The sequence below is a fragment of the Amblyomma maculatum genome, chromosome 6 (assembly GCF_055883805.1).
Source record: "Amblyomma maculatum isolate TAMU_Amacu chromosome 6, ASM5588380v1, whole genome shotgun sequence".
NCBI lineage: Eukaryota > Metazoa > Arthropoda > Arachnida > Ixodida > Ixodidae > Amblyomma > Amblyomma maculatum.
This window is the reverse complement of record NC_139349.1, coordinates 81,946,817-81,969,330: the sequence shown is the minus strand read 5'-3', so window position 1 is coordinate 81,969,330 and position 22,514 is coordinate 81,946,817. Positions and strand designations below refer to the sequence as shown.

General features: G+C 47.9%; 1 protein-coding gene across 1 annotated transcript in view; it reads right to left on the bottom strand.

Moving 5' to 3' along the window:
- Nucleotides 1–22,514, bottom strand: part of Rab27 (RAS oncogene family member Rab27) — a 117,588-nt gene that overhangs the window by 23,829 nt on the left and 71,245 nt on the right. Inside the window, exon 2 of the mRNA XM_084607047.1 lies at nt 13,251–13,426. Coding sequence (XP_084463173.1) covers nt 13,251–13,418 — 168 coding nt within the window. The 5' untranslated portion in view covers nt 13,419–13,426. The remainder of the gene's footprint in view (nt 1–13,250; nt 13,427–22,514) is intronic.

The following is a 22,514-nucleotide window of genomic DNA, read 5'->3' as shown; positions in this document are numbered from 1 at the left end:
CACCAATCGCCAAACAGATACCTCAGTCTTTTGAATCAAGATAGATTAGTTCACAGTCATGAACAGATACAGAAGGGGTGCTTACACAGGAGTCATGATTTTTATGAATGTGAAAGGCTTCACTGATTTCCCTTCTTAATTTATCTTTGTGTTTGTACAGAATTTTTGTTTCATTAAAAAGGGGAACACATGAATTTTTAGAACAATTCAGTTGGTTGTTAAGCGGACAGTTCCTGTAATACAGAGCAAGATTTAAGGATGGGGCGCCCTTCAATGAAGTGTTGTGGTCACGTAAGCGGGTATTTAAGCACCTTCCCGTTTGACCTATGTAGGTCTTCCCGCATGTAAAAGGCACTTCATACACAACTCCTTCTGCGCTACCGACAAACCTTAAGTCATGCTTTATCTGGCACCCTCTTTTCATTTTTCTTTGTTTCTTTTCATCTTCCCTAGATTTTGCTTCAACCAAGGCGCATATTTTTCCCAGCTTTTGGGGGGCAGAAAAAAGAACATCTACTCCATATCTGCTACCCACTTGCTTCAAACGGTGAGACATTTGGTGAATATACGGCAGGACTGCAATTTTATTTTTCTGTTTTTGGGAATGCTGAGGTGATTCTTGTCTACCGCACGATTTCATCCTTTTTAGTATCTTGCTGCATGCAAGAACTATGGTATCATCCGGAAACCCCGCGCAGGTGTTGTCTTCTTCCTTGTCCTTTGTCTCCGCGCTGTTATTCCTTAAAAATATGTACCAACTAGCTCAACTTTCCGTGTTATTGAAGCTATACGGCATGCACTTTCTGTGAAATTAACTGTCAGTTTAAGTGGTGGGTTGGCGTTTTCCAGATGCTCATATACATCATGCCTGCTCTTCCCCGGTTTTCATCGTCTAAGTCAATTGAAGTAAAACAAGTTAAAATGATACGGTTGGGCCGAGGCGACCAACAAAGCTGCGCTACGCAATACTGTTATTAGCGAGAACCATCTCATGCGTTCGTGGTTAGTCTGCTGCTTTTACATTGTTGGTGAATGATTTTGTATGTAGTATAGTTTTGCAGTATTTATGTTGTGCACACTTAGATATAATACTTATATTTATTAATTTCTGTGAGCCATCATTTATCCGTCCCGTCTGCGCTCACTGCTGCCCGATCGACAGCAGAGGCGATTTTAATCTTTGGTGTTTTAAATCTCAGTCAAACCTGGCTGTGCTTCTCCACATCGTTGCAACTTTTTTTCTTTCCGTATACTTAATCTGCGGGGATGACGTGTTTCGCCCTACAACAGTGGCGACCAAAGTTTAGCCGAAGTTCAGCCGAGTTTCACGGGAGCGACGGGCGTGATTGGCTTCCTGGGCAGGCGGCGCGAATAATTGGACGACTTGCTTCTCCGTAACGCCGACGGGAAAATCGCTTCCGATGTGCGGGCAAGAGCGCGCGCACGAGGAGGCTTTGCTGTTTACACTCCCCCCCCCCCCCCCCCCCCTAAGTACCCCATCTCTCCACTCAGCGTCAGTTCACGCCTCCTTTTTAGACAGACGAAGCAAGGTGGGTTGGCTTGCTGCGCGACATACACTAAGTGTCAGGCGATATGATCGCTTACCAGCTTTCCGTTGTTCGCAGTAGATTGCGTATATTTTTTTCCTGGCCATTTATTGCCCCATCTTCTTTCGCAGTGTCGATTTTGGATTGAGAAACTGTAGCAACCAATGTCGCCAAACCAGTAAACAAAAAAAAAAAAAGATGTACACGTGGCATCAGCCTAACTTTATCAAATTAAGCCAAATGCGATCACCTAAAAGAATAAGAGGGGTTCAACGCTGCTGAACCGAATGTGGTGCGAAAGCTTTCGGTGCGGACAACTCGCTGTTGTCTTCCGTCTCCACCAGGGTGGCAACTGCCGAGTTTGAGTTTGAGTTTATTTTGATTTAGACAGAATTGTCTCGGTGAAGAGGGCTAAAGGTGACACGCGTGGTCACCTGACTGAGCCCTAGACACCCTGCATTCATACAGACAGAGTTTGGAACATAGAGAGAACACAGCAACACAATTGTTATCACCAGCGGTCTTCTTCTTCTACTTCTTTTTCTTCTTCTTCTTCTTTTCCTTTTTCTTCTTCCTCTTCTCTTTCTTTTTCTTTCTCTTCTTCTTCTTTTAACGAATACCTTTTTCTTCTCTTTCTTCTTTTTCTTTTTCTTCTTCTTCTTCCTCTTCATCTTTTTCTTTTCCTTTTTCTTCTTCCTCTTCTCTTTCTTCTTCTTCTTTTAACGAATACCATTTTATCTATTGTCCGAAAGTCATTCAGGTAAACAAATAAATACGGTTATTCCTATTCCGCTATTAGTACGTGCTGTTTACTCTTAACGCTACAGCGCTAAATGCCGAAAATTCGGTGTCGGTGACGGCGTCGTGAGCGAGAAATCACGAACATGGCGCTGGCAGGTGGGAGACGGCAGCTGACATTGCCGTGCGCTGATTCTTTAATGGTTTGTGCAAATTAACGAGACGACATGATATCATAAGGTTGGAAGGAGCTGCCATCTCGGGTCGCTCATTTGAGGTGGGAAGGTGGAATAAGAATCAACCTTCCAGTGCTTTTAGATGCCCAGTCACACTACTTCTCTATAAGCCACGCAAACACGTTCATACGACTTGGCTAAAGTGGGGCATTATGTATCGGTTAGCAGCCTACCCTATCGCGTGACACCCTTAAAGACGAAGCTTAAATGTCCCTCATTTTTTCTTTTTTCAAAGATTTCTTTGTAAAAAGCCCCGATAAGAGAAGCAGTTTAGCAATATCTAACAAAAGGCATGGCACTGCGTTTCCAGTGGTACAGAACAATCCCAGAAGAAAACAAAAAGCTATCCTTTCTTAGTAAAGAGAACGGAGTTGCTTTGCGTTTTACAACCTTACCGCGAGACGAGTGCGGATCAACATGTGTCCAAGGCGCTCAATGCAATTGGTGCCGCTGGTCGCATGGGGTTCATCGCTATACCTTCGTGCAAGCAACCTCGCGTGCCTTTGAGTCGATAAAAGAATAAAAGATGTGCGTGGTTTCCATTCGTTTTCTTGGATTAAGTATATGCTTTATTTCTTGCGGGCTCTATTATGCATAAAATATCCCGTATAGTTTCTGCTCGCATTTCCTGCGGCAGTGACCGCGCGGGTAAATTTTGCCCTATATAAAAGGAATGCATCGAAATAGCACTGAGAACCGTGAACATTGTCATCAGCAGTAATCAAATTAGTGGGACGCTAAACTTCACCTTTAACACCATCTTTTCATTCCGCGAGTTTGTCTTTTTTCTTAATTTAGCTTTTTTTTTTTTTTTTAAGAAAGGTGCAGTATCTGTCTCACTTCTCGGTGGACACCTACTTGCATGAATGCAATACAATTCAACCTCTGTTGCAAACTATCCTTTAACCTGACTAGCAGATGGATGCTAAATGGAAAGCGAAATGATATGACATCACCCTAGGAACACTAAAAAAAAAAAAAAAAAAAACAGTTACGTCATAATTTTGATATACGGAATCGCGGGCGTACTGTTTTCCGGCACGTTTGGAACGATGCCAAGTTTTCTTTGCGACAATTATGGGGTACGTAGACGGCTTTTCGGCACGACGAGCCCAGTGCGTACTCCCGTAAAATTTCATTCTCAGGCTTTCTGTGGTCACACTGACCTTTTTTCCCGCAGCAAAAGGCGCATTTATCGCCGAGACTTTCGGGTTTAAAAAATCTCCCCGCCAGCGGATTAAAGCTCCTGACGTCGTACAGAAAGGTTGGGGTTGCTAAATGAACGGCTTTGTACAGCGCGCTACCTCTCGACCCACGGGGTGTCTAAATAATCGAAATGCCAGCCGGACGGAGGCCGCTGCCCTTTCGCTTAGTTCAGGCAAAGATCAGAGTCCCACTCCTCCGCGCCATCCTTTTCGCCGACCTCTTCATATTCGCCTCCTGCGCATCTCCTCCCGTGCAGTCCTGATTTCGTAAGTTTTTCGCCGGCGGGGCCGAACCTTCGTACATTTCCCCCCCCCCCCCCCCCCCCCGAGGCGAAATTTTCATAAGCCAATTATGCAAGCTTTTCTCTTTCCTTCGCACTCTCCGATGTATTCGAGACGAAGCTCGTTCCTCCTCGGCGCGAAATTCTAATGAGCCATGTGTGGCCTTATGTATACATCCGACGCGTTCCACGGATCGAAAGGCAAGGCGCGTATAAGCCGATTGCGAACGGGAGCAGCCTGACGCATCACCCTGCGCTCACTCGCATAAGCGACAGAGCGAGCGTGCCGAAGCCGTAGTTTATGCATGACTACAAGAAGTTAATACCTCTATAAACTTCAATATGAAAATACAATAAAATGAGTACTACCTAAGACACATGCACAGGCAACACTAAGCCTCAAGCGAAGGACTAAAAATAAAAATGAAAGGTATCATCGCCTCTGATATTCATCGCATCACTTAAGCCACGAGCAGCGTCTGTGTTTGGTATATACATATGAGGTTGCAGAAGGCGAAGGTTGAATAGCATTGCACACGGACAAGGCGACAACGCGACATGCCCGTATAGCTGTCGTAAAAAAAAAGTATATTGAATCTGTTGTAGACGCGTGCGGTGGGACCCCGATAGTCCGGTCGGGTCCGAGCCGGACAGGACGGCTTCACAGGAGGCGAATGAAGAAAAGGAAATGAGTAATTGGTTTCCTAGTGGGTGCTGCCACTCCCAGACTGAGTTACAGAGCATTGGATACCACGATTTTGTTTCCCCATTTGTGCTTTTTATGTTGCCTTCCAGAGGAAGGATTCCTACCCAAAATGTACCCAGAAGCACACGCTGCAGCGGTCTTGCGGGATTTGTATGTATTCATAACAGTCGTTTCCTGACGCTGCTCTAAAATCTTCACCGTAATCAAGTTTCGCATCGGAAAGCCTGTGGCTAATGTTAAGACGGTTTGCTGTTTACCTAGGGTAATTGATGAGCGTAAACATTAGACGATCTACGGAGAAGAGAAAAGGATAGGCGCTACTTTTTGCGCTAATCAGTATACCTTCAATCATGAACCAGGTAGGCCCAACCAAAATTTATTGAAGGTGGCTTGCAGTGCGTTATCTTTGAGCACCACTGATAAGCATTTATATCGGCTGACGCAAATTGGGAAACTTTCTTAGTGGAACATTTATCAGCAGCGAACACTTCATCGCACAGGTACTTTAGAACGTATGAAAAACACCTGTTTCTTGCGCGATTCGGTATATACGCAATGATTGCAGTCAGCTGTCGTTCAGTGAGCATTTGACTTGGATTGTGAACTCAGTATACGGAGGCATGGAGGTACAGACAGGGTTATCCACTGTTGGGTGAACAGGCGAGTGCGCGACCGTGCTCTTCGCAGGGCCATGCACAGAATCCGACGCGGCCGCTCATCCAAGCATAGTGGCGCTGGCGAAGATGGAAGCGAAGGTGGTGCTTCTCGTCATCTGCTACTTAACTTCGCTGAGCAGCCATGTCGGATGCAATGGCCATGCGAAGAGCACAGTCACGCGCTCGCCTCCTCGCCCAAGACTGGGCGACCCTGTAGATCTGGATCGATTTCCCTACTAATTCCAGCGCCTCGCTACCTATTGTACAAATGCGGTTTCTTAAGTGGAACCATAACAAGGCTGGTTCAATTCTTCGGATAAGAGCTGGTGAAGCTCCTGACGAAGTCCTCAACTATAGTCCCATTTGTTCTTAAATTGAACCACTGCCACCATATTATGACGAAAGCTACCAGACCAAAGCACACACTCTTTTTTTGCGCACCGGAATGTGGCCATCGCATGAAGTTATTACTTTTCGTCTAAAATGCACTATATTTTCATTTTTTAATCTCCAGTACATTTCGAACACAACCGCCAACAAGAACAGCTTAGACTCAAGAAATTTTTTTTATTACAACGAAATAGCTAGGCAGAACTTATTGTAACAAGCATCCATAAACCGCCAGCTAAACGAAAAACGAATAACTCAAAGAAAAAAACATTCCAGGCGGCCATGAGCGGACACTGTCGTTCGATGAACAAATTGGCGCAATCACATCATCACGGACGCTTCGGCCTTCCATGCTTTTTTGCAAAGAAGTAATTGATTACCAGTTACCAATTACAGAAATAAGTAATTGAATTTTACCAATTACAGAAAAGTAACTGAATTACCGGAACGTTACTGTTGTAAGGTGTTTATTGGAGCACCAAGACCGTAAGCAACGTCCTCAAACCAAAGCGACGGGGGTAGCGTTCGAATCAACAGTGCAGTGCCAACAAGGCTCCGGCTCCACTTCGTCTACCTCTTCGGGTTGGCGCGCGTGCTGATGGCGATCGGGATTACTACAATACCCCCCGGCGAAAAGGAGCCATCCTGGCGACTCATGGTGAGGAAAGGGTAGGGGGATCATAATACGGCTTGAGGCGGTCGACATGTAGAGTTTCTCGGCCGCGGCGGCGATGGTCTGGAGATGGGTTCAAGGGCTCTACTACGTAACTGACGGGAGAAGATTGTTCGAGAATGCGGTAAGGTCCATGATAGTGCGATAGGAGTTTGGATGAAAGGCCGGGTGCAGAGGAAGGCACCCAGAGCCAAACGAGGGCACCTGAGGGATATGAAGGCGCTGGATTTGTAGGGTCCCGGTTATGCTTTTGTTGAGCCTGGTTCTCCGTTGTGAAGGAGCGCGCCAATTGTCGTCATTCTTCGGCAAATGTATGCGCTTTAGGCAGTAGAGTGGTCTCTGAAGCGTCGGGGTGGTAGGGCAGGATAGTATCCATGGTGGACGTGGGTTCACGACCATATAAAAGAAAGAAGGGGGAGAACCCAGTCGTAGTCTGCGTAGCCGTATTGTAGGCGTACGTTACGAAATGCAGCACTTGGTCCCAATTAGAGTGAGCGCTATCAACGTACATGGCTAGCATGTCACTAAGAGTGCGATTAAATCGTTCAGTCATGCGTTTGGGGGTGATACGCTGTGGTGCTCCGGTGAATGATCTGGCACTGTTTGAGGAGGGCTTCGACAGTGTCGGAAAGAAACGCACGTCCGCGGTCACTGATAAATTCTTTCGGTGCGCCGTGACGAAGAACGAGGCGATGCAGAATGAACGAAGCAACATCCCGTGCGGTGGCAGACTGCAAGGCCGATGTTTCCACGTAACGAGTTAGGTGGTCAACGGCTACGATGACCCAGCGGTTGTTAGCCGACGTGGTCGGAAGCGGGCCATACAGATCGATACCGACACGGTCAAAAGGGCGGCTGGGGCAAGGCAATGGCTGCAACGGAGCGGCTGGCTGAGGGGATGGCTTCTTGCGACGTTGGCAGGCGGTACAGGATCGGATGTACTGACGAATGAAGTGGTACATGCCGCGCCAGTAATATCTCATACGCAGTTGAGAATAGGTTTTCATGACACCTGCATGGCCGCATTGAGGATCGGCGTGGAAAGAGGCGCAGATTTCAGCACGGAGATGTCGCGGAATCACGAGAAGCTACTTTCGCCCTGTAGGATGGTAATTGCGGCGGTATAAAAGTCCATCACGAGTGGCGAAGTGGTGGGCCTGACGACGAAGTGCACGTGACGGAGACAGCTCTGCGGGCATAGACAGGAATGTTAAGAGGGAGGATATCCATGGATCCTTCTGCTGCTCAGATTTCATGTTGGTAATGTTGAGCGGCGACATATCGTAGGCACAAACGAAGCCAGCCGTCGAGTCGTTAGGAAGCGGTGAACGGGAAAGGGCATCAGCGTCGGTGTGCTTGCGTCCAGATCGATAGATGACGTGGATATCGTACTCCTGAAGACGTAACGCCCAGCGGGCGAGGCGGCCGGAGGGGTCTTTGAGGGAGTATAGCCAACAGAGCGCGTGGTAGTCGGTAACAACGTAGAATGGGCGACCGTAAATATAAGGACGAAACTTGGTAATGGCCCATATGATGGCCAGACACTCCTTTTCGGTCACAGAATAGTTCGATTCCGCTTTCGTGAGGGTACGACTAGCGTACGCGACGACATACTCGGAATATCCAGGTTTCCGTTGAGCAAGAACAGCGCCCAGACCTACGCCGCTTGCATCAGTGTGTATTTCGGTCGAGCAGGCAGGGTCAAAATGGCGGAGTATAGGGGGAGAGACCAGTAGACGGCGTAGTGTACTGAACGCAGCACCACAGGCTGGTGACCAAGAGGAGAGGTTCGGGCCTTCGGCGAGAAGTTGCGTTAAAGGGGCGATGATACTGGCGAAGTTGCGGATAAAACGGCGGAAATACGAACATAGACCGATAAAACTGCGAAGTTCTTTCAAGGTTGTGAGCTTGGGGAAGTCTGCGACGGCACGAAGTTTGGTAGGATCCGGTAGAACGCCATCCTTGGATATGACATGACCAAGTATTGTGAGCTTGGTAGCGGCAAAGTGACATTTCTTCAAGTTGAGCTGTAGGCCGGCTTCAGTAAGGCACGTAAGGACACGCTGAAGGCGCAGAAGGTGGGAAGGGAAATCCTTCGAGAAAACGACAATGTCATCTAAATAACAAAAACACGTTTCTCATTTGAGCCCACTGAGAATGTTATCCATCATTCTCTCGAAGGTGGCGGGGGCGTTGCACAGTCCGAACGGCATCACATTGAATTCATACAAGCCATCGGGAGTGATGAAGGCTGTTTTCGGGCGGTCAGCGGAAGCCATCGGTACTTGCCAATAGCCAGAGCGCAAATCTAGCGACGAAAAGAACTCCGCTCCTTGCAAACAATCTAGCGCATCGTCAATTCGTGGTAGTGGGTAAACATCTTTGCGGGTTATCTTATTCAGACGCCGGTATTCCACACAGAAGCGGATCGTGCCATCTTTCTTCGTCACCAACACTACGGGGGAGGCCCAAGGGCTATGAGATGGTCGTATGATGCCCCGTTGAAGCATATCGGCGACATTGTCACGAATGACGCGGCGCTCAGTGGGCGACACGCGATATGGTCGCTGCTGCAGGGGAGCATGAGGACCAGTGTCGATTGCATGAGAAACGGTCAAGGCGCGGCCCAAGGAAGGCTGGGACACGTCAAAAGATGCACTGAAGCGCTGAAGGAGGGCGACTATTTGGTCCTGTTGGGCAGACGGAAGGTCGGTCGCGATAGCTCGATGAAGGGCGTCGACAGGAAGCTCATCACTCGTAGCAGCACAAGGCGTCAGGACAGCGATGCGAGGAAAAACTTCAGGTTCGGAGAATATGTAAGTGCGATCAGGGTCCATCTGCGAAGAACAGCCGTTGTGCAGGGAAAAGGGTTGGAAGCAAATCACACAGCTGCCATCAGAAATCGCTAGAACGGCGAAAGGAAGAAGGAGGCGGTTATGGTGGGCGGAGGCGAGTTTGGGCGTAAAGAGAACAGGACTAGGGAGGACAGATGTCGAAATAAGGGGAACGAGAACAGAAGAAAAGGGAGGAATGTCGGTGTGTGCAGCTACAAGGAGTTTAGCAGGGCGCACAGGCGGGTCACACAGGGAAACATCACACACAGGGGAAAGCTCAACTTCAGCACGGGCACAATCAATCACAGCCCTGTGAGTCGACATAAAGTCGTAGCCGAGGATGATGTCGTGGGAGCAGTCGTAAAGCACCACCATCTCGACGAGATACGTAATGTCTTTGATGCAAACTCGTACCGTGCACGCTGCCACAGGGGTGATGCGCTCTGAACTGGCCGTATGAAGCGAAAAGGCAGAAAGCGGCGTCGTGACCTTGCGAATTTTGCGGCGAAGGGCATCACTAATTACGGAAACGGCAGCACCTGTATCCACCAGCGCAATTGAACGGGAAAACCTTCTACGAACACTTCAATGACGTTGGCGGGAGAAGGCGGAGGACTTAACGAGTTCGTCAAGCGCGCAGTTCTTGCCTCCGGAACTGCGGCATTTAGTTTTCCCCTTGCGTAGGGCCCTGTTGCCGGAGCATTGGCGAAATGGAACGTCGGCGAGGCGAAGGCGAACGGCGTGTCGAGTACTGAGCCCGAGGTGGAAACGATCCAGAAGAGACGTTGCTCAAGGGCGGCTCGGGATCGTAGTGGTACTGACGGACTGTGTTCTCAGGATGAAGTGGGCGCTGACGGCAAAGGCGAGCGACGTGACCCGGGAGCCCGCAAGCATAGCAAATTTGGCGATTGTCGGCGGTTCGCCACGGGTTCGTAATGCGGCGTCGCGGTCGAGGGATTGGAGACTGAGGGGCCAGGAAACGAGGTGGAGCATAAAATGTAGGGCCGTTCTGGTAAGACGATGTAGGAAGCGGACCGCGCGTTCCAGCGGTTACTTGAGCGTAAGTTAGTGGGGCTTGCACAGGAGCGATGGGAACACTAGAAGGCAGCGCTTCGGCTACTTTCTCCTCGATAACTTGGCGGATAGCCGGCGAGATGGATGGCGCGTTGGCCGGCGCTAATTGCGAAGTGCAGACGGTCGGCTGAACTGGATGGAGGAGGGACAGCTGGCGTGCAACTTCTTCGCAGATGAAGTCTTGGATATTCTGCATAAATTGAGACTGTTCCGCAGACGGCGTAGCCAGTGCCAAGCCAGCAATGCTGGCAGGTGCGGCAGCCCGCCGCGTAGAAGCGCGCTGCTTTCGTAGCTCGTCAAACCTTTGGTACAGGTTATAATGTCGGATACGGAAGTAGGATCCCTGGCCGACATCATATAGTACGCATCATCAGTTAGACCTTTTAGGACATGTGTGACTCTTTCGGGCTCGGGCATGGACGGTTGACCCGCTTGCAGAGGTCAACCACGTCCTCAATGTAGCTGGTAAACGTTTCCTCGGGAAGTTGAAGCCGTGCATGGAGGCGTTGTTCGGCGCGGAGTTTACGTACCGCAGGACGGCCGAAGACATCCGCGAAGTTCTTGAAGACAGACCACGTCGGAAGATCGGCTTCGTGGTTTCGAAACCACAGATTCGCCACGTCCGTGAGGTAGAAGAGGACGTTGCTCAGTTTTATGGAATCGTCCCAGCGGTTGTAAGTGCTGACGCGCTCGAAAATGCCAGCCAGTCGTCAACGTCATGATCGTCGGTACCACTGAAGAAAGGTGGGTCACGGGGGCGTTGTGCCCCGGGACAGAAGATGGTGGCAGGAGTGGCAGGGATGGGCGCCGATGGTTGGCTGGGAGCGTCCTGCATGGTTGTGACCGAAGGCGGTAGCGTGCGGTTCCGAAGTTCCAGGGTGAAATTTGCGAGGAGGACTGGGGCGACGACCGAGACACCTCCACCAAGTGTAAGGTGTTTATTGGAGCACCAAGACCGTAAGCAATGTCCGCAAACCAAAGCGACGGGGGTAGCGTTCGAATCAACAGTGCAGTGCCAACAAGGCTCCGGCTCCACTTCGTCTACCTCTTCGGGTTGGCGCGCGTGCGATGGCGATCGGGATTACTACACTGTTTGTAAATTGTAGTCGATTGGTTACACAAATACACAAAAATGCAATTAATTACAAGCAAACAATTACGTACAACTCTGGCAGGATTACACGCTCAAGTTGACCGTGTTTCTACCACATTCTTATATCGTGGTTGACAGGCGCTAGGAGCACAGTCATGCAGTGCGTGCCATCCAGGTGGGTCCAGGTGGCCCTTACCTTTCTTAGTGCTGCAAGCAGCTTGCTAAACCGATTATGGGAACTGACGAACTTACTGCAGTTCTATAAAATTCCTTAAGGCAATACGTGCTATGTGCGGGGAGTTGGGCGCGCATTGCGACATTTTGAACTGCCGGAGTCTGCATGTACCGACAATCGGGCAAGTGTTGAAAATTTTCTCTGCGTTATCAATCTTTTTTTCTTCGCGCACGTGTAGAACGTTTCCCCGTCGCCTTTCTTGAAGCAATTACAGCTGTCGTTAGTATAGCTGCCTGGTTTGCATACCAGGCCAGCGAAAGCTTTGTCACGTGGTCATCGTCGCACCTGCGACGCCTGCACACCCAGTACCTGTACAGTGACAGCCGACGACCCGGGCATATATCCGCGTCATAGTACAACGTCGGCTGTGTAGAGATTTTCTTCGCCAAATGCAGTCACTCGCGCTAACGTTTTATTGTAGCTTCAGGCAGCGCAGCGCAGCATAATACATAGCGCAGATATCGACTGCCGGATCATCGACTGGGCAGCCATGCAGCCATATTGGGTTTCCTGCAGCACTCTACGGAGTGCATTACGGTCCATACTGTCACTTTGGCACAAAGAAAACTGTTAACCATTACTTTTCCTAGTAACGGTGGCGTGTTCTCTCAAGGCCAATAAAGGTTCAGTCTGGGCAGTAACCATCAAATATTAGACCATTGCACACAGGTTGTAGATAGAAACTTAATTATTGGAATCGCCTTTGTTTCGGTGTGCTGAAACGTTCCATAAAAATATTCGCCCCCTATGTTCACTGAGGATTGCAGCTCCTCCCGCTGGATAAGAATATGCCCTATTTTTTATTTGCCCTGCTTACTGAAACAACAAATGTCATCCATAGCGACAAATTTTTGGAGGTAGAACAAGGTAAAACTTAGCCCTTAAGCACACAGCCTTATAGCCTCGGAATATAAGCCAAACCCTTTAAAATTATATATATATATAAAAACTATGTTTTCTGCTAATATGTTTTAGCCCTCTAAAGCTCTAACGTCTATTTGTCCAGCATTTTGTTTTGCCAGTGAGTAACTTCTGAGAAGCATTCTTTTAACGCGATAACGTTAAGAATACCGCGTCTCAGAAAATCGGCGTCGTATGCGCCGACGTTGATGGCCGTGAGCGAAAAATTGCTGAGGAAGCAAAGAGTTTTTAAAATTTATAAACAGCTCCAGGAAAGTTTTGATTGGAGCAAAAATTCTCAGTGAGGTTCCAGCAACTAAAATGAAAGCAATTGCGCTGAAAATAAAATTGGGTTGATTTGGTTGGGGGTGGGCATAAAATCCAGGACATTCAGTATTGAGACAGGAGTACGTCACCAATGGGCCATGGCATGTCGTTGGTTTTAACTTTCACTTACAGGATTAACATCCTACAGCAACTAAGGCTATGGGAGACACCATAGTGGAGAGCCCCGAGAATTTCAACCACCCGGTGTGGTCGAAATGACCGCGCTCGAGTACGACTAACATGTAAATACTTTCATAGGTGTATAGCGTGTTCGCTTCTGGTGTGAGGAGAACTGTATGTTGCAGCCAGAACAAGCAACTCAAAAAAAAAAAAAAAAGAGAGAGAGAGAACTCACAATCCTCTTCTCCCGGAAGTCGATGCCCACGGTGGAGATGAACTTGCTGTTGAACGTGGAGTTGGTGTACTGGTACAGGAAGCTGGTTTTGCCCACGCCGGAGTCCCCCAGGGCCAGGAACTTGATGAGGTAGTCGTAGTCGGCACCACTCGCCTGCCCATGGCTCATCTCCACATCTACGCACGCCGACGGCGGGAGAGGTAACAACGGTCATTTCAGAAGGAGACGACATATATACAACGCACTGTATACATGCTAGAGTCGTTTTAGAAGAACCAACGCGTTTTTTTTTCTCTTAACGATGACCGTAGTTATATAGAGGCTGTCGAAGTTGGTATTGGTATACTACTGACATAAGGTCGGTCTAGTTGGCTCCGCGTACCCACATTAAAAACACATGGCAAGTAGAGATAAGGAAACCGTTTATTGAGAAACGCGCGTTTGCAAAGCACTCACAAAGCTGCAGCGGCGGCAGACACGTTATACGTAGTCGTATAATCAGAATCTATGCTGCAAACTACATCTTGCACCAGCATACAGCCTACATAGAAAGTTTCCTAGCCACGAGAAAGAAATCTAACTTTTCTTGCGGCCTCTTTGCGAAACCGGAAAGCGACTAGCGCAATTACAAGCGACAGCGAGAAACGCTGCATACGCCTACGATTGCTAAAACTTCCTTGGTTTCAGCTGCATATACATAACGGAACCAGAAGGGGAAATTATTGTTTCGTAAACTGTCCTTGTTCTATGGCTTTCAACGTCAGGTGTACATTATACTTTTTTTTTCTCGTCAACTATTGCGACTGCTGAGAGAAAAAATTTGAAAACTAAGAAAGCGCTATATACGGAACGCGTGAACAATCGAAGGCATCGCGAGCGTACCTTCATAGCAAGACAAGGAGCAAGTGACCATAAGGCCTGCTTTACATGTGTGTGACTCCGCGATTGGAATATAAGTAGGCATGATGTAAGCTTCAATATAGAGCCGAAATTAAAAGTAATACCAAGTTAGTTGTAAGAGAGGGAAAATTACATAATCGTTGGCTCTGTAGCGCGTTACCGTATAACAAGAAAACCCACTTTCGATGTAAGAAACCAAGATGCGCGTTACAGTATATAAGTATTTTCTACTGACTTCGTCATCTGTCCTCGGCCATGCAGAGCACAAAATGCTACAGTGTAAAGCAACGTGCGGCCACGCAGGCAGAACTTTCCGCACGTAAGAACGATTTTCAAGCGTCGATCGAGTGTCTTGGCTATACCGATCACAATTGTGGCTACTATACACGGCCCATAACTAAGCTGTGTTTCAACAGTAAGACTGATAAGCTCCATCTGAAATCAAATAAGCTAAGGTAGGTAGCAGCGTTGAATCCTAGCCAACCCGGTCTTTGAATTACTGGTTATGATGTTTTTGTCCGGGTATAATTTTACAGGATTTTATTTTCCACTTCTCTCCCACTCTTCTTCGAATGAACAAAGCCAATAAACATTTTAATAAAGCGACTAAAAGAGGCTTTGACGTAACGAGAACACTCTACAGTCCCATCCGTACACATAATTTCCGAGATGGGACTGAACACTTTGCTGCGCCCTATTCAAGCTTCATGTTTGGTGACCATGACGGTTAGCAAGCGCTTTTGACGTCGATGTTGGGTTGGCTTCTAAACCAGGCATTGAAGCTCCTTTAGCATAGAGTGGAAGCCCTATCCATCCCAATAACGGGACCGAAAATCTTACCTTCAGGCCATTTGCAACATTGAGAATGTATTGTGAGCCACACGGTGTGGCTGAGAAGCGAACACCTTGTGCTCTGAGCTTTTGACAAAGAGTGTATACGGTAAGATAAAATATGGTGGTGCATCGAAACAAATTCATACTATGATGCGAATTTATAAGGAAGTAATTACTCATTGACTCCATGCGAATTTATGCTTAGGCCTGATAGCTTTGGAGAAAGGTGGAGTTAGTTGCTTTCAGGTTCGCTCATGGTAAAAATTACCCGACTTCTGCCCCCAGGTGGTCTAAGCAAATTTGAAGCCCTCCCCTACAGCGTCCCTCATAGTTCATCTATCACTTCGGGATGTTCAACGCCACTCTTTGAGATTTGATACCGACGTTTGATAAAGTTGACAGCACACTTCAAGTGCCTTTTAAGGAACTAAAAAGGAATAAAAATTGAAAATGCTGACAAAACTAACCGTGAAGAATAATTTGGTTTGTCTGCGTGAAACAAATGAAATTTATGGAAGCGTTGAAACGTGTTTTCTGCAAACCAGGAGCGGTGTGGGATAACTTTAAACTGTGGGTTCGAAATTATGACAACAGTAAAGCGACAACTACGTTTTTGAGGAAAAAAAAAAAACAAGATCCATATCACGGATTGGAGTACATGGCACGTCCCAAGAGGACGGATTACAATTAAGCTTCTGCCTTGGGTCGACGACTTGACGCTTGCCCGCCGTCTTTCTCCTTTCCCTTTTATGGTCGTCACTCACCTCTTCAGCTCCGACCACCCTCGCCGGAGCTGCGGCCTCACAATTTATGAGCGCGCCTGTCTACGGTACCGTTTCATTGGTGAATGACCTTCCAGGAACGCATTCTCGTTCCTCCATACGACAGGGTACGCTTTTTCGTGTTCGAGGCTCCACATGGTCTTCGCGCTTTTTCCGACCGCTGATGTTTGGCTCGGAATGCGGAGGCATGCACACGTGCTATATGTGTCGGTGTCTAGCGTCTCCGTCTGTTTCCACTACAAGCGAATATCTGTGCGTCCAGGGCGTCAAAACTCTGCTTTACCCGCAGAAATCGCCTGAACGTGAGGCCACAGAAAGGACAAGTTTCAGAAACCGATTTGCGCGGAAATAGAATTCCGCGCGGTTGTCAAACTGGCTGAGAGGATCAGAGCGGAGAAGAGAAGCTATATAAAATAGAAACTTTCCTGGAAGCGCTCGGGCCTTGATAAACCCGTGGAGTGGCCTTCAAAAGTGTGATCACAGAGGAGAAGGGCCCACTACACGATTCTTCCTAATCTGGGCGGCCTTGTTTTCGTGCAAACCTTCTTTCCTTCTCTTCTGGCGGATTAATCGGTCGCAGGATAAGCCTCCGTACAGAGGCCCCTGCGAGCCACCAAGACTCGCACATTTGAGCCACAGCGCCTGTGCTTTTCGCCGCTGTGGGGTAGAACGCCGCCACGAGCACACAGACACAGGTTGCGGGAAGCAAGCGGAACAGATGGTTCCGGCAGGCGCGAGGCTGTTAAGCCCCGGATTATTCGCCTACGCATCAAGCTCCGTGGTGGCTCCGCAAGAGCTACATAATGCGAAAAGAAAAAAAAAAAACGCGCCTGGGACCTAACGCACCTCCCTTCCGCCTTTCTTGTTTACGTATATTCACCCAGCGGATGGAGTGCCGGCCGTGGAGTCTGCTTTCGATGGAGGCGAAAGCCAGATGCATCCGTGTGCTGTGCGATGTCTGCACTACCAAGGCATATAAACTGATCTGGAGCCTTCCTTATCTGCGCCGCTTTCTCTCGTCCTGTTGTTGTTGGCCCCTCCTTCTCTGTCTTCGTCGTTTCTTTTCTCGTTGAGCGGTCGAAGTGCTGCGTTTTTTGGAGCGAAAGCTCTATGGAGTAAAATGTCGAGCGACGGACGACTGCATTCGTTTGACCTTCAGCTCAGCCTCCATGCTGAACCTGAGACAAGCCCTAACAGAAGGGTTAAATCGTTGTGTAGCTTATGTCAAGTATAATAGCAATGCAAGTGTTATATCGCTGTATAATTTCTGCCGAGTAAAACTGAGTTTTACAAATTATGTGTCGTAATTATTTACTGTTAAATTTGAACTTATTACTTTAATATCGCCATATACTATTGGAAGCTTATGTTGAGTGCGACTGCGCTATACTAATTGCAGGTAGGTATTAATTACTGTTAATTAGTTCAGTGCGATTAAAAGTTTAATTTTCTGCTGCAACGTCAAATCACATATTGTTGAAAAAATTTCGACGCGTACAGAAACGAACAGCATACGCTAAAACATGCAAAAACGAGTCTAACTGTTGAACCATGGTTAAAAATGGCGTATTTGCTATTTCCTCATAACAAGTTTTATTATTATTATTATTATTATTATTATTATTATTATTATTATTATTATTATTATTATTATTATTATTATTATTATTATTATTATTATTATTATTATTATTATTATTATTATTATTATTATTATTATTATTATTATTATTATTATTATTATTATTATTTCTGAGCTTTAGAATAGCGCACATCTAACTTAAGGACCTGCTATTCGCGTCGCATGTCTATGGCGATTTTGCTGTCTGTACTCGGGAGGGCTCCGAAATAGGGGGCACTACGTTTTCGCAGTGTGCCGACGTTGATGCTCCGTGTAAGTATCACAATATTTTCTAGCGGGAAAACAATGCTATGTAGAATCTGGCTTTTAACAACGATTCAAATCGCATTACTGCATCTAGTACGCATCTATATTCATAGTCTAAAAGCGAAGACAATGAGATAATGTGAGAGTGGTTTGTTGTATCAAGTCGTTTGCTATTTAAAGCTTCGCGATTATACATCCTCACAACAGCAACAAGAGGATCAACAACATGCAAGATATACACCTTAAAAAAAGTCACGCACGTGCAAACACGCGAATACATGGCCCACCGCGGTGGCTCTGTAGCTACAGCTCACGACTGATGGATGACGAGGGATCAAATCCCTATTGCGGCGGCTGTTCTTCGATGGAGGCGAAAAGCAAGTTTCCCGTGTACTGTGCGACGTCAGTGCACGCCAGGTCGTTGAAATTTCCGAAGCACTTCAATCACGTCTATAGCCTGCCCTTACAAAAGTGTGTAATGAGTTCCTGTTTTAAGGTCAATGATTGTAGACAACAACCTTATCAGATATTTCTGGTGACTTCTGACTTTAGTTTCTGATGCATTGGTGATGAAAATTGGCCATCTCCTTTCTGATTAATATTTGATGAGTATTTGCTGACATGCTTAATAGTGACATATAAATGAAACATTGGGGTGCATTCCTGTGTTAATTATAATAGATTTTAACAAGTGGTTTGGTAAAAATGAAAAATGTATCGAATGACATTTCTTCTACTTCCTTTCTAACATTCCACAGGTGCTGCAGTAATGTTCTTTTCAACGCAGCGTAAACACCCATATTGTTCACTTCCTCTCAATGTTGGAACGAATCGGTAAACAGCTTAAATCAACCCTCTGAAAGCAGCAAGTAATAAGAATGTCGAGAAAACAGCAATAAATCCCGTAGAAATACATGCTACCCCGATGCACTTCTCGGATCCGACCATCTTCATAGTCCGTACTTTTGCTTATGTATAATCGATAAGAAACCCCCCCAGCAAATGTTGGTGGTGAGCTCGTAATAATTCGAGTTTTGTAAAAGAACATCTCGCGTCATATGCACAGTTTACAGCGGGCAATAACTGGGAGATTTAACTGCAAATTTTCCTGTTGGCTAATGGGCATTAGTACTACGCGAGCAATTAAAAACACGCACAGGTGATACTTGAAAATGATATTGCTCTGATGTCTTCATGCATCACGACTTCAGCTGACCTTTTACATCAGAAATGTAATTCCAAAATTTCATCAAGATTTTATGATGTCAGTATGATGCATAAAACCTGATGCAAAAACTCATCAACAATTTATGATATCGGTATGATGCAAGAACACAGCAAATGTTGCTTTCGTGATTATTTTCTAATGAATCATCATGATTACATCCTTATAACATCAAAAATTCAATATTCATTTTTGTAAAGGTGAGCTGCTTTAGGAAGTTAAGTCATATGTAAACAAAAAACCAAACCAAACCAGGCTAAAAATATTGCCCAGGAGATGCCAGCGAAAGCTCTGTTCACCATGGAGGCACTTGGTTAGACGTGGTGAAGCTCACAAGTGACGCACTCGCAGGTGTCGCCTCGCTAATCTTAGCACGGCGTCCTTGGAGATACTTCCGTTGTGTAGCCAAGAGAAATTACTTCTTTCTCTTCAGATGTCTCCTCTCGTTTAGCCCGTCGCTTTCGCAGAAGTTCCGCACGGTGAGAAATGTCGGCCAGGTAGGTGGCCACTCGGAGCCTGGCGTCTGTATTGAACCTCTCTTACACTGGGCATAGCCTCCGAGATCACCCCCGCACGAGCGCGGGGGGGGGGGGGGGGGTGATCTCTGAGGCTATGCACTGAGTCCAGGCTCCTCCATGGCACCGGTAAGAATGCTGAGGCAATTGGAGAGGGAGAGCAGTTGCCGCGCTCTGTTCCGTATACGGATATATAGTCATTTGGCCATCACGCGGCCGTGGCGAGGCGAGGCAGCGCACGCGCAGCCACTCCTCGTAGTTTCAGGGTCATTGCGCGGCTTAGCTGATTTTGGAAGTTGCCGCTCGAAGATTAAACACTTTCGTCTTCAAATCATGCCCATCCTATAAATATGTCACAAATCTCGCATGCTGCGCGAAATTTGCTAGCATCCAAGCGCAAGCACCCTCAACCTTGGGTATCACAGCTGCGGGCACGAGCCGGTTGCACGTTCCAGCACACACCCTTTTCCCCATTTACATCCTCTCTCCTCCCCCGACGTGGTTGAGGTGTCCTCGAGTAGTTATATATGCGCGGTTAGCGCTGTTTTACATGTCTTCGCAAACACCTCTTCATCTATCACAAGGTCTCCAGTGTCCAGCGCACTTCAAACTCTTGAGGGTCCAAGTACAGCGTCATTCGTCTCAAGGATTCAAACATCACACCCGCAGACGTGAACCGCGGAGCAGTTCAGAACGAAAAGGCGGGCTCCTCGCACGGAGACGGGATCAGCCTCTTTTTGGATATGCCTAAATTAAGCCGCCCTTCCGCGCGCACTTACCGCTCCCTCGCAATCTCTCGAGAACGGCGCGCAAAAAGGCGCGTCAGCGTTTTGATGCGCAATTCACTCGACAAGTACCCGCTAGGACTCCCATAGGAACGCTCGACTGTGCACAGCCTGAGGAGGCCTCGCACTCACACCCGTCGCGTTTCGCGTACGCCCCCGTATAAAAGGACGCTTGTTCCCGCTCGTTACACGTGCCACGCTGGCGCACACTTGTGCACCCACCGCGGCCATTCTGCAAGATCCGTTTCCTGGACTCTTTTATCGCCCATCCCCATTTTGACGCTTCCTCGAGATCATTACGGGCGAGCGTCTGCGCAGGAGCTGTTGTTGCTCTGTTATGCGTCATCAAATTTCCCGAGAGCCCGCGGGCAGCGGTTTAGAGACATTAAGGGAAGGAAGCCTGGCTCTGCGATGCTTGGCTACCGCTAATTCAGCCCGCGCGAAGAGGCCAGCAAGCGGGAGAAAGGAAAACTGATCCGCGCTGTGCTTCGTCGCGAGCCAGGTTCCACTGGTTGCGGTTGCAGCCGAGTACAGCGACCACTGCCCATGGAGACGCGTTAATGAGACGGCCCGAATGTTGTGAAGCGCTAACGAACGTTAAGGCGCAGTTTCCATTTTAAGCGCCAGGGGGTATTGAAACAAGCACGGCGCGAACAGGCAAGGCGAGCGAGAGGTCGGATTACGCGCTCTCTGAGAAGTACGCGATTAGGAAAGCCTGATCAGAAAGAAAAAATATATGGGAGTAAGGCTTGACTAAAAGCTTGGGAGTGAGCGCGATTGTGTTGAGGATCGGCTCTTAAGAAGGCCGAAATTTTCGGACGAGGAATTACTTGCAAAATATGGCATCCTTAATAACGGGACATCTGATACATGGGGACTGCATGATCACTACTTGCGTATGAACCGGTGCGCATGAACCGGGGATAATATCCGAAATCAATGTATTGCTAAAGTGCACCGCATGGCTACAGTGATGTCCACCTCGCGACACGTGGAAATTTTGCCTACGCTGGTCGTGAGCAATGCCCGGGCTCGCAGTGGCGGCATGCAACTGTCGGTGCGAAGCATGCATCGATTGCAACGGTGTGAACCGCTAACAGTCCCTGTGAAGTCTTAGCCGCCTAACGAACAAAACCGCACAAGGAACATGGACGGACACGAAGAAAGCGACGCACACGAGCTCGCACGAAGGTAAGCCATACTTTCTGATTGAAGTAGTACCCCGATGTGGCAGATTTCGTGCATGTCTCTTCCTTCAGTCAGTGTTTTTTCATACCCTTTCCGCTCATTGTTCCGCTCGTTGTGCAACCAACTATCCCGACACCTGGGTCTTATAAACTTCAGCCACCAATGAGACTGAATTGGCCCCGTCCTTCTATATATTTGTTTAAGAAAAATGTTCAAGGAGCTGGTGGATAGTTCGAACAGGACCACCCCGATATTTTCGTAGAAATCCTCCAAAGTCAAGCAGTGCCACGTAACTAATGTCTTCGTGCTTCAAGCAACAACTGACGGCCCCGCCTGAGGCTCTCCATTCTCGAAGACAGCCAGCGCTCTAAAGTGTCCAAATGCTAGATATTTGCCTTAAGGCGACAGCGGGGATTTTTCGACGGCTGTCCAGCAGCTAATCTGGATCGTCTTTAGAGCCAGAGAGAGATAAAGAGAGCAAAAGAAAGGGCGCTTCGGGCTCATTCCGTCACCGCGGACGACGGAAACAGCCGACCTATTCGAATGACAGGAAAGGAACAGGAGATGCGGCATCCGCTGACGATGTCGCCAACTGCGACGTCGCGAACGGTCGCCGCCAGCCGCGTCAACGCCATCGACCACCGTCACCACCACGCAAGCGGAGGCCATTCGATGCCCTCGAGGGTATCGCGATGGGCCGCGCTGTTTTGAAATATGCGATATAAACATACAGACGCGCACACGCACAGAAAGAGCAAGGTTTTATTTTACGTCCGACTACAAAGTAGTAGGCTGCATTTATGCTTTCCTAAATTTCCTCCCATCTTCGCTTTCCGGTCTTAAAAACATAGACAGCCGTCGAGCTGATTCCCCAGAGCTGCCCGCAGGCTGCGTTTAGTGTCCACTTGCGCTGCGGCCGGTTTTTATTTTTCTGGAGAAAGCGAGTTCGCGTCCCCTTGTCAAGTTGTCCGCATCGTGGCATGTTTAGGGAGGACACACAAGGCAGCCTCGACGCGTCGCACGGTGTCTACAGTCAACAAAGACTTCCACTGACCGTCGCGGGCTAAACGTCGCGTACTTTTTTTCTTTTTCTTTTTTTCCGGCGCGCTCGTTTTCGTTGCGTTCCACTACCGTTATCGGGTTCTCG